Source organism: Sabethes cyaneus, chromosome 1, assembly GCF_943734655.1.
Source record: "Sabethes cyaneus chromosome 1, idSabCyanKW18_F2, whole genome shotgun sequence".
Taxonomy (NCBI): Eukaryota; Metazoa; Arthropoda; class Insecta; order Diptera; family Culicidae; genus Sabethes; species Sabethes cyaneus.
Window position 1 is genome coordinate 44,043,592 of NC_071353.1, and position 13,194 is coordinate 44,056,785.

The 13,194-nt window shown below is 43.9% G+C and overlaps 1 protein-coding gene across 1 annotated transcript; it reads right to left on the minus strand.

Annotated features, from left to right (window-relative positions):
• Positions 1-201: 201 nt before the first annotated feature.
• On the minus strand, positions 202-9,639 carry LOC128745626 (uncharacterized). The gene is made up of 2 exons (XM_053842700.1): positions 9,186-9,639; positions 202-482 (listed from the first exon to the last, which is right to left on the minus strand). The coding sequence occupies exons 1-2, from the start codon at positions 9,637-9,639 to the stop codon at positions 202-204; spliced, it is 735 nt and encodes a 244-aa protein (XP_053698675.1).
• Between the last annotated feature and the right edge of the window lie 3,555 nt (positions 9,640-13,194).

A 13,194-nucleotide genomic window follows, 5' to 3' on the forward strand; every position in this document is an offset into this window, starting at 1 on the left:
AAATGAGTGGATGAAGCTTTCAGTTCTTCACACAAGGTTATTTCAATAGACTATATGTTAGGCGCTTAAAAAGAAGCTTCAAAGAGAGCAAATGGAGAAAAGAAATGATCGCTGGAAGTTTTTACTCGTCACTACCGCTACGATCACATACTGCCAGGAAAATATTTCTTTTGAAAATCATAACACAGCGCATGTACATGGTTAGTATCCCTCGTTGGCGTAATATTCCGGTATCTCTATTCGTTGGGAGCGTTTCCAGCCCCCGCTAAAGCCAGTGTGCGGATGACTGGTTTCCTCCGTTTCGGCATGTGAGTACATTGGTTTCGCTATTATTTCGTAGGTTGTGGATTTGTGGCTGCCCCCGCCGCCGGTGAGCGATTTGAGTCCAACAATGGTGGCCAAGGTAAGCGCCAACAGTCCTGTCATCAAAGCCTTGCCGGCTATGAGCGCAAGGGTTCCTAGAGCAATTGCTCCTAGTGTTCCTGGAAACATGAAACAAACCATTAGCGCGAATAGTATATTTGAAAAATTCATTGATCCGGTTTTGTAACGGACGTTGCTTTAATAAGAATTCGTTGTGGTTTCAAATTTATATTCACGATAAAAAAAAACATTTCTATGTATTTGTATTTACAGTATGAAAATATATTCATAACATCATGCTATAAATATAAACCGTAAAGTTTGATAACATGAATTAGTATGTTTTGTTTTATATATCGCTTCTTATAGCTATATTTGAATTAACATTCTGCGACTGAGGGGCCCTAATCTTAACGATTGTGCTGACGTGGTAGTCTGGTGGACACCTAAACTTAACTTAATAATTTACTTCACTTTACTTTAGCAGCCGAGAGCCGGGGTGGCTCTTGCCGTATCAAGAATTCCCCTCCATTGTACTCGGTCCTGGGCTACTCGTCGCCAATTCGTTGCGTGTCTCGACACACGCAAGTCGACTTCAACCTGGTCGAGCCACGTTGAGCCCCTCTATTCCTGGTGCTGGTGGGGTTCAGTCGTCCGGCATCCATGCGACGTGGCCGGCCCACCGTAGTCTCCCAACTTTCGCCAGGTGTACGATGGGAATCTGTCCAAGCAGAGCCTGTAGCTCGTGTTTCATACGCCTCCGCCACTCTCCGCTTTCCGTTTGTACTCCGCCAAACATAGTCCACAACACCTTTCGTTCAAATACGGCTAGTGCACGTATGTATTCGTAAGCAAAGTTACTGTTCCAATTCCGTAGAGTCCGGTCTGATTAGCGTTTTGTACATCGTCAGCTTTGTGTGGCGGTGTATGCTCCTAGATTGAAGCGGCTTGTGGAGAGAAAAGTAGGCTCGATTTCCAGCTTGAATGCGTCGTTGGATCTCCTTACTCGTATTATTGTCGGTGGTGACCAGAAATTCCAAGTATACGAACTCATCAACTACTTCCAGTTCATCGCCGTAAATAGTCACTGTCCGTGGGAGGCAAACGTTACTTTCTCTGGAGCCTCTTCTTACCATATATTTGGTTTTCGACGCATTGGTTTGTAACCCTATCCTCCTAGCCTTCGTTTCTAGATTGGCGTAGATTGCCTCCGCCGTCCCAAGGTTTCTAATAATGATGTCGAGGTCATCTGTGAAAACTAGAAGTTGGCCACTCTTGCTGAAGATCGTTCCTCTCGTTTTGGTGCCCGCTCGCCGGATCACACGTTCTACCATAGCTGTTCTCGTTCAACTGTATCGTATGCTACCTTGAAATTCACGAAAATATGATGCGTGAGCACCTTGTACTCCCGACATTTCTGGAGGATTTGTCGGAGAGTAAAAATTTGATACGTAGTAGCTGCCCTACGAATTCTCTTGTTATTGGGGATAGACGACACAACAAAATCTTGGAGTGCACCTTGTAGGCGGCGTTGACCAACGTGATGCCGCAGTAATTACAGTAATCTAGTCGATCGGCATTTTTGTAGATGGGACAGACTACACCTTCCATCATTTCCTCCGGTAGTTTCTCCTCCGCCCAAATCCTAGAAATTATTCAATGAACTGCCGTTGCTAGCGGTTCTTGGCCATTTTTGTAGAGCTTATTAATTATTTATTTTTTTTTATTTTGATTATAGTCATTTTAACAGCTTAGGTCATTCGTGACTTCTGCGGGGTTGGGATTTGAACCCGAGTCCTCGGCGTGAGAGGCGTGAATGCTAACCACTACACCGGAATTGAACCCTTTATTAACTATTAACTTTTTAAATTAATAATTCGTATGATTGAATTATGCAGGGGAGATTCGAGTTACCAACCCCTGTGGAAACTAAGGCCGTGTACCGGCAGGGAAGGAGGCACAGTGTTGTCTCGGCATTATAAGATGACAGCACAGAATAACAGACGTAACACTTCGAACAAATTTTCTAACAAAACATCATTTCAATGACACCCCCAAAACATGGAAAAACACTAGCATCACCTGGTGCAGTCTTCGCGCTACACCAGAATAGGGTGCTATAAATTGAGAAATGCTGTAAATTATCTGACAACAGCGCCAGCGCAGGCGAGCGGCGTTCTCACGCAGCGACTGTTGTTTGAGTCTTGGCGAAAATTTGAAATGAACGTTTTTATTGACGACGAAATGAGGCTTCAGTGTTACGGCTGTTAGTTTGTGATGACAGCCTCATCTCTAGAGTCGGAACTGTGGCTCTAGTAAGGTAACCCACCTAAATTAAACAACTACGAGTATTCAAGCAAATACGAATTGGAATATTCGGCATCCACCTAGGCGACGGAACCGGTTGGTTGGTAAACGGCTGAATAATGCGTACCGTCGGTGCCTTGTGCACGTGTAGGCGCAAAATAGACCTAGAGTGGTTCATAGCCTCTTATCCAGCAACTCATATTCCTACCTCCTCGTGGTACCAGCCGGGATACGAGCAACTTTGGTGGAGATCGGGTAACCAACCCCGGTGGAAGCCAAGGTCGTATGCTGACAGGAAAGGAGGGCTCTTTCGAGCTTTGTTGGCCCTCCGGCGAGACAGGGGGTTGGTGTAGCAGGCTTTGCAAGCCATCACCACGAAAAATACTAAAGTACGGAACGAAGAACATATAAATTCTTACTGGAACAATCGGAATAGACCCACGCGACGAAAAAGGACTATGAATTGGAAACTCGGGACGTGGAACTGCCGATCTCTCAACTTCCAAGGGAGCACTCGACTGCTCTCCGACCTATTGAAGAGCCGCAAGTTCGATGTCGTAGCGCTGCAGGAGGTGTGCTGGAAGAGCTCAACGGTACGTACGTTCAGAGATAGACATACCATCTACCAGAGCTGCGGCAACACACACGAGCTGGGTACAGCTTTAATAGTGATGGGCGAGATGCGGAAACGGGTGATTGGGTGGTGGCCAATCAATCTCGAATGTGCAGGTTGAGAATCAAGGGCCGATTCTTCAATATAAGCATCATCAACGTGCACAGCCCTCACCTCAGAAGTACCGATGACGACAAAGATGAATTCTACGCGCAATTGGAGAGTGAATACGACCGCTGCCCAAAACATGATATCAAGATCGTCATCGGGGATTTCAATGCTCAGGTCGGTCAGGAGGAGGAATCCAAACCTGATTGGAAGGTTCAGTGCACACCAGCGGACCAATGAAATGGGCCCAAGGCTTACCAACTTTGCCGCCTCCAAGAATATGGCCGTACGTAGTACTTTTTTCCAGCACAGAATCCATCACAAGTACACCTGGAGGTCACCAAATCAGACAGAATCACAGATCGACCACGTTTTGATCGACAGTCGGCACTTCTCAGACATTATCGACGTCAGATCCTATCGAAGCGCTAACGTTGACTCGGACCACAACCTAGTGATGGTTAAGATGCGCCCAAGACTCTCCGTTGTGAAAAACATTCGATACCGACGCCAGCCAGCCATTAGATCTCGCCAGCCATCGGTTAGATCTCGCGCGGCTGAAGCAGCCAGACGTCGCCGCAAACTACGCGCATTCACTCGAAGCTGCGCTGCCGGAAGAGAACGAGCTGGACGAAGCCTCTTTCGAGGACTGTTGGAACACTATCAAAACAGCCATCAGCAGTGTAGCGGAGAGCTCCATCGGGCATGTGGCCCGGAATCAGCGGGACGATTGGTTTGTTGATGAATGTAGGAGGGTGATGGATGAGGAGAACGCTGCGCGGACGGCCAAAATGCGCAGTGCCACACGTCAGAACGTGGAAAGACACAAACGGAAGAAGATGCAGCGAAACCAAATCTTTCGGGAGCAAAATCGCTACCTGGAAGAGCAGGAATATGCAGAGTTGGAGCGGCTGCATCGTTCTCAGGAAACGCGAAAGTTCTACCAGAAACTGAACGGATCCCGCAAAGGTTTTGTGCTGCTAGCCTACAGGATAAGACTGGCAGTATTCTGACGGACGATCGTGAGGTGACCGATAGGTGGAAGCAGCACTTCGACGAACACTTTAATGGCGCCCAGGCGGAGCACCATGGCGGCGGGGAAGCGATTTTGACGGTGCAACAAACGGGGAAGAGGTGCCAGCCCCAACGATAGGCGATGTTAAGGAGGCCATCATGCAGCTAAAGAACAACAAGTCAGCTGAAAAAGATGGCATCGGAGCGGAGTTTATTAAAATGGGTCCAGAAAAGCTGGCCGTTTGTATACACCCACTAATCGTTAGAATTTGGGATACGGAACAGCTACCGGAGGAGTGGAAAGATGGGGCTATCTGCCCGATCTATAAAAAGGGCGACAAGTTGGACTGTGTTCGAGCGATCACCGTTCTCAGTGCCGCCTATAAAGTGCTGTCCCAAATCATTTTCCGCCGTCTATCACCAATTGCGAATAGATTTGTAGGATCTTATCAAGCCGGCTTCGTCGAAAGTCGGTCTACAACGGATCAAATATTTACACTGCGGCAAATCCTCCAAAAGGGCCGTGAATACAGAGTTCCCACGCATCATTTGTTCGTTGACTTCATAGCCGCATATGATACCATCGACCGGAAAGAGCTATGGAAAATCATGAACGAGAACAGCTTCCCTAGGAAGCTCATCAAACTGATTAAATCTACGATGGATGGTACACAGTGCTGTGTTCGGATTTCGGGTGGATTGTCAAGTTCATTCGAATCACACAGAGGGCTTCGTCAAGGTGATGGTCTTTCATGCCTGCTGTTCAACATAGCGCTACAAGGTGTTATGAACCGAGCGGATATCAACACGCGGGGCACGATATTCAACAAACCTAGCCAATTCGTCTGCTTTGCCGATGACATGGATATTATCGGCAGAACATCTGTGGCGGTGGCTGAACAGTACACTAGACTAAAGCGCGAAGCAGAAAAGATTGGGTTAAAGGTAAATACATCTAAAACAAAGTACATGCTGGCCAGTGGAACCGAGGCCGAACGACACCGCTTGGGTAGTAGTATATTGATCGACGGCGATGAGTTTGAGGTAGTCGATGAATTTGTCTACCTTGGCTCACTGGTAACGGCGGACAGTGATACCAGCTGTGAGATTCGGAGGCGTATTATCAGCGGAAGTCGTGCTTACTATGGGCTCCACAACCAATTGCGGTCGAGCAGACTACGTCCCCGTACAAAGTGCACCCTGTACAAGACGCTTATTAGACCGGTTATTCTCTACGGGCATGAAACATAGACAATGCTCGAGGAAGACCTACGAGTACTCGGAGTTTTCGAACGACGAGTGCCAAGAACGATCTTCGGCGGCGTACAGGAGAACGGAGTATGGAGGCGGAGGATGAACCATGAACTCGCACAGCTCTATGGCGAACCCAGTATCCAGAAGGTGGCTAAAGCTGGACGAAGACGATGGGCAGGGCATGTTGCAGGAATGCCGGACAACTACCCTGCAAAGATTGTGTTCCCCTCAAATCCGGTAGGAACAAGACGACCAGGAGCGCAGCGAGCAAGATGGTTAGACCAGGTAGAGCGAGATCTCGCGGAGAATACTCGGTGTCCGAGGAATTGGAGAGCGGTAGCTCTCAACTGAGTTACATGGAGAAACTTTGTTCAACAGGCTTTGTCTTAGGACGGTAAGGACCGTAAACTAAGCATCGTTGCTCTGCAGGAAATCTGTTGCAAAAGAGAGAAAATTTGGAAGATCCGCGACGGAAAGGCCCAGTTTTACTAGAACGGTGACACTACTAATGGACTGGGAATGGGCTTTGTAATGTTGGGCATGATGCAGGATCGTATGATAGATTGGAAGCCGATCAACGAGAGAATGTGTCTATTTAGGATAAACAACCGTTTCTAGAAGGTAGTCCCGACGATGAGAAGGAAGCATTCTACGCGCGGCTGCATGCAACATACGATAGCTGTTCACCACGGGACATCAGGATCGTCATCGTAGGTAGGGAAGAAATATATAGGCCGGTGATAGAACCCGATAGCCTACACGCCGACACGAACGATTACGACCAACGATGTAAAAACTTCGTTTCCAGCAGTATATGTGCGCTCAAAACTCTTAATCTTATACCGGACATGTCATAACCGTCCTTCTCGACTGATCATCAGACAGTATAATAACCCGTAATCTTCCGAGAACTACGCGCGAATATTGGATGCGGCACTGCTTTCTTCTGAAGAGTTAGATACTTCAAACCTCGAAGACGCTTGGTGCAAAACACAATCAACCATCAGAGAGGCCGCTATTGCACTAGGCACTAGGTGGAAAGCCCCGTAGTATACAAAATGATTGGTTTGATGGGTGTTAGGTGATGGCTTTGAAGCGGTGGAGAAAAAAATTGGTTGGAAAATAGTATCTGAACATTGCCACTAGGGAGAACTTGGTCAAATATCGACGAGCAAGGAACCAGTTGATCATGATCCTGAGTAGTCAAAAGCGCCAAAAAGAGGTCAGAGATCGTGAAGGATATAAACAGTTATTCCGAGCGCAAGCTTTACAAGAAGGTGAAGTCGTAAGGGCTACATACCGAAACCTAGCAAGTGTAGGTGTAGGATCGTAGCAAACTGTATAGCATTAGCTATCCTTGACTCCCTGTAACTAATACGGAATAAATAATATTTTCATTCCGATTTGGACCATCAAGCAGTGAAGATTGATTTTCCCTTCTACAGTAGGGACGAGGGAGGGAATCTAATCATAAATGTGTGCAAGGTGGCCGTCAGGTGGAAGTGGTTCTTCGATGGGTACCTCAATGGCGAAGTCGCAGAAGAAGCCGTAACAGAAGTTAACCATGGAACATAGTAATGTCCTAACACCTGACCTCCAAGAGGTCGAACAAGAAATCAGGCTGCTGAAGACCAACAAAGCCGCTGGTAAGGATCGCCTGCCGGTAGAGTTTAGTAAACATGGTCGAGAAATGCTGGCAACGATCCTACACTGGGTTATTACCAAGATTTGGGAAGAGGAGGAGCTACCGGAGGAATGGACGAAAGGCGTGGTTCGCTCGATCTACAAAAAGGGTGATCGGGAGCAGTCACAACTTTCGCGGCATAACGCTGGTAAACGTCGCTTACAAGGTACTCTCCCAGATCTAGTTACGCTGGCTGTCACCGATAGCACATGGTTTCGAAAGGTATTACCAGACTGCCAGCTATGGTAGAAAATGCATGAACACGGTTTACCGAATACACCGCCACTACTGATCAGAGCTATATCGGATCGAGTGATGTGTTTCATGCGCATCTCGGGACGCGGCGAAGCCTGGGACAAGGTGACGACTTAAATATCCTGCATGCTGTTCAACGTCGCTCCCAAGGAAGTGACCCGACGCTTGTGCATCGAAACGAGAGGGACGATTTTCGCCAAGGTAGTCAACTCCTAAGCTTTGTAAATGACAAATGAGCCAGGAACTTTGTGACGGCGGAGTAAATGGTAAATCTGCACCAGACTGAAAGCAGAGTCTAGGAGGATTGAGCTAAAAACAAATGCGTCGCAGACCAAACATATAAAGGGAAGACACTCAAAGCAAACAAATACGTGTCTCCCACAAACGGTAACCGTTGACGGTGACCAACTAGAAGTGGTAGATGAGTTCGTGTATTTGGTGTCGCTGGTGACCGCGAACAACAACAATAGTCCTAGGTCTTAGGGCAAAGTATTTTGCCCTTTGCAAAATGCTACGATCAAAAAGCATATGCCGCCTTACGAAGCTGTCGATGTACAGAACCCTTATTAGATCAGTAGTTCTTTATGGACTTTAAGCCATGACGCCGGTCACGGAGAACTTATGCGCCCTTGCCGTGTTCGAGTGGAAGGTACTGCTAACGATATTTGGCAGAGTACAAACTGAAAACTGAGAGTGGCGAAGGCGTGGGAATCACGAGATACATGCACTGATTGGAAAGGTTCCTATCGTACATTTGGCGAAAGTCGGTAGGTTACGATGGGCCGGACACATCGTAAAAATGCCGGACGACAGAGTGACGAAAACAGCGCTTCACAACAACCACAGAAACACCAGGAACAGGGGGGCTCAACGTGCAAGATGACTCGATCAGGTCGAAAGTGATTCGCGACTTTTGAGATTGAGGTAGTCCTGTTTATTCTATCTAAACTGAAAACATTATTGTTAAGTGTGGTTGAAAATTCCGATACATTTCACATTTATATAGATTCATATAAAGGGAAAATTCTGGTCATCAAACTTTTAGCACAGTCAAGAATTCATTTACAATCAATCCATCCGGATTGATTCGCAATTCAACAAGAAAAAAATATAAAAAAAAATACTAGGTCGATCTGTTTGACTCACTTTTCCTAATAGGAAAGTTTTATGAACAAATAGTGAAATAGTTATGTTAGCAAATAATTCGATTAGATAGTATTTTTAATTTAGAATAAGCATTTTGTTGTTAAAATTTACCTGAAAATGATCGCCATTAAATTTACTTTGTCCATCACGAAAATGATTTTTGATGAAAAATATAGTAAAAAGCAACAAATTTTTCTCATGCTACTTCACGTATTATAGGTTCACAAATTTCATTTTTCAGAAAAATACCATGGATCTTAAATTTTAAATGACGAAACTATTCCCGTTGTCTCCCTGTTCCTGCTGTCTCACTGTTAACTACTTTCCCCTAGTTTCTTTCTTTCACAGGCGCGATTGTAGCTCATCAATCGGATCACTCCTTCTACTTATTTTTATCACCCTCCTTTGCCCAAACCAATCATGTGATTGCAGCATAATTACCTTTCATCATCATCGCAGCGGCGATCATTGTTTCCAACCCGCCTTTTTTGCCAAGTTTTCCCTTTCGTCCTTCAAAAAGAGCACGCGCTTTTTCCATAGCTTCGCTGTCCATTAGCTTTAATCTCAATGAGTGACTTTTCAAGTAATTGTTCAACTTTACTATTAAAAACTCGTCCAATCGTTTATTCGGATCCTTTGGAAAAATTCTGGAAACTTCGGCGATGATTTCGGCCGTTTTCGTGACGTTTGCATCGGCATCTTTTACCACACTCACTCCGGACATTAAATTGTACTCGGATTGTTCCGATATCCGTTCAAGAAATGACACGATTTCCAATTTTAAACAGGTAACACTATATTTGTTGATACAGATCTTCTTCGAGTGGTCGGTAAATGCTCCGGAAGCAACTGTTAAAATCACACTTATTACTAGACCATGCACGGAATGCGTCATTTTTAAAACTGTAGTCACTTTTAAGTCACTGCTGGACACTAACGGACGTGCAGCAAGAAGAACCGTTCGATATTCCGGAAACCTCAAACTTGTACTGCCACCGATCATCGATAGATCATCAACTTTTATACAGCAGCTTACAGTAAATCGCGGTTGTTCTCCTGAAAATAAAGCCATCGAAAATCACACTCTGCAGATCCCGCGGGGCTCCGCCGTCGACAATCATTGCTTCATTCCTCCGGCTCTCCGACTGCTTTATGAAATTTCTAAAGTGAAGCGTAAAAGCCCAATTTCGCTAAACAAGGCATCGTTTCTACCTACCACACCGCACCTGCAATGTGCAATGACCAGCTGCCACTACAATGATTCCTTTACAGTTCAAGATCGAGCTCGATCAATCGGTTTACATGAACTTCGATGTGGCTCACTGCAGCCTCGGCGAGACCGAGTGGCGCTAGGTTGAACTTGGCCTTGGGATGAGGGTAGGTTTTATGTTGGGAGGAAACGCTCGACGTTATGTCGGTAAGTGGGTGTTTTGTTACAACCAGTTGGTTAATAAAATGATGACAAACTATGAGGATCACATAAATTAGTACTATTCGATCTTTCGTCTATCGCCCGTGATTAAACGAGATGACATTGTTACTTTTTTTTTAAACTGATGGAGGCGCTTGGTTTTTTTTACATGATTGTTAATATCAGAAACTCTGGTTCAAAACGGGAGAACTATCGTATCCCAGTATTATTGTATGACCCAAATAATTGTAAATAAAACTGAATCATCGTTTGACTCAAAGCAAAACAGCAATTTCGAATAAAACTCAGCAAATGGCTTACCGTTTGGGATAAAAAGTCTTGCAAGTTTGTAAGCCCACCGCTAAGCATTTCTCCGACCACAACAGTTGAGCCGAAAGCGGCGTGAAAACAAATGCAAATAATCAATTTTTATGCCATTATTAGATTACTGTAGGTCCTAAGAGACGAATACTGTAGCAAAACAGAACATAAAAACCGATCGCTGCTGGACCATTTCCAGTTCATCCGAACTTTGCCAAGCTTGCCATCCGGAATAAATCAATTACATGAAATAAGAAGCATTGAACGAGTCTAGAGCATTTGAGGGAACGAAACCTGCCGGTTGCTGACTGACGATGAAAGGGAATAGACGGATTTTGTTTACTAGAGCGTACCACCATTAGAGCAGTTTTCCCTTTCTGCCGAACGATTTCACCTGTACTATAGGCATTTTAGGTATTTTCGTTTATGAACTGCGTTAATTCCAGGTTCGGGAAGCTCAGAGTGGAAGGTTAATGTGAAACATATGGTTGCGAAAGTGAAATTAATTGAAATTGGACGTTCTAATAAATCGGTCATGTTACGAGTTGAACAATGATGAGTACTAAGATTTGTATGCTCTCAAGCTATCCACTCTCATTTACAATTTCGTTGACTTTTTGCGTGAATTGTTGGTTTATTATTCATAATTTAGAAATTGTTTACTTGGTTTGGCCATCTAGATTAACAGAAAAAAAAACTGGTGAAACTTAATTAAATTTGCGCTGATGTTTAACCGAACAGGTTTCCTAGCCATAATTATTATCGGTTTCACAAAAAATGTGTTTGTAGCAATTGCAATATGAAATCAATTTCGATAAAAATCTCCTGCTTAGATGATTGGATAAAATTGACGATCGTCAAAGCTCTCCAGTTGGCAACATTTTTTTTTGCGATAATGGGATAACATGGGATAATAGGTCAACGGAGCAGTAAAACTTTTTCCCTAGGGCTTTAAAAAACAAAAATTGGTACTTTAATTCTCATTCAAATATTAAGGCGATAGTTTTAACGTGTTTTAAGCTAAAATTGTTTGTATATACTTACTGTCCCGAGAATTATAAATGTCACTGTAACCATGTAATTTTTTAAAAATTATTTTATTCTCTGACATATTTCATAGCAGTGTTTTTTTTTCAAATTTTAACTAAATTTGCTTTTTTATAGGGTAGGCGAGTTTTCTAATTTACTCTTAACATTACTTATAAGCTTCTGCACAGTGCTTTTCCGACAAGTTTTATCACTTGGTGCCAGTTTTTCTACACCGTCCATGTCGGTTTCATACATGCATGCAAAAAAGCTTCGATAGGATGAATCTCTGGACAGTGCGGTAAGCTTACATCCTTCGATGCACATGAAACATCCCAGTTAGCACCAGGGGCGGACTGGGAGCCAAAGGGCCCACCGGGCCTTTGAGATTAGGGGCCCCAGTTTGCAATATTCTCATGATAGTAAATTAATACACAAAAAACGACATCTACTCAAAAGACATCAGCGTTACAATTAGCACCAAATCGGCACCAACTTTTCAAAAGGGCCAATCCGCAAAATGTAAACAAACCGAGTGAGGGATATTTTTTGCTGGACTAGTATAGGGAAAGAGACTCTCACTCGGTTTGTTTACATTTTGCAGATTATTTTTTTTTGAAAAGTTGGTGCCGATATGAAAATGCTAGCTGGGATTGTTGGCTTCATACCACACTAGCGCGCTTTCTTAGAGTAATGGCAGGAAGCGTGCGTTTGCTCAAGACAGCAATCAGTATTTTAGTCATAATCTCATTGTAACGAATTATTGTGTAAAAAATAATGTAAATGGTCTATTGTTGATTGACGGCAAATAAATAAATAAAAAAAAAATTAAACAAATTGTAATGAATGGACGAGACGTTTTTACACATTCGCATTTGGCTCGCCATCGCCACACCATAATCTTCTTACCGAATTTTTGGTGTAAATGTCCTTTAACATTCCAGAAACATTCTTCCCCTTCGGCGAGGTATAAAACTGCGGTTCCGGAAGAATTTTATAGTTTTATGTAGGTTTCGTCATCCATGATAACAAACCCTGATGGCAAACAACTGGATAATGCGCACCGTCAGAACGTCGCGGTCTATTTTATGCAAACACCTGTAAAATAGATCCCACGGAAGTCCTCAACCTCTTATGCAGCAACTTCTATACCTGCCTCCTCGTGGTACCATCCGAGATACGAACCTCGGTTGAAATCAGATAACCGGCGGAATCTAGGGTCGTAAGTGGACAGGCGAAGGGCACTCATGCGAATGGTGAACATAAACTCTTGACAAATGACATTGACGAATCTATGTAAATAGGGCGTTTCATTTTTGACTCACAAGAGAATCTGGCATCGCTTCGGCTTATAATTCAGTAAATTTTTAATAGTATTCCAAGATATTTACACCAATTGATCGGAAAATCGGTTTTGGAAAATATTGAAAATATAGAAAACTATTGATTTTCAAAGCGCGTCATTGAAAAATTGAAAATAAATCTAACTCGGTCGTACTAGAAATTGTCGCTTTGTGGTTGGTTGGAATAATTTACAATTATTATCGAACAAGTCTTGGTACAATTCAGGAATCAACGAGAAAGTCGATGGAAAATTCCATTTAATTCTAGTATAACAAACTTACAAGAGAACTAGAAGAAATTCTACCATTTCTCCTTGATTGCTATTTGCCTTGATAATTCCTTATTGGG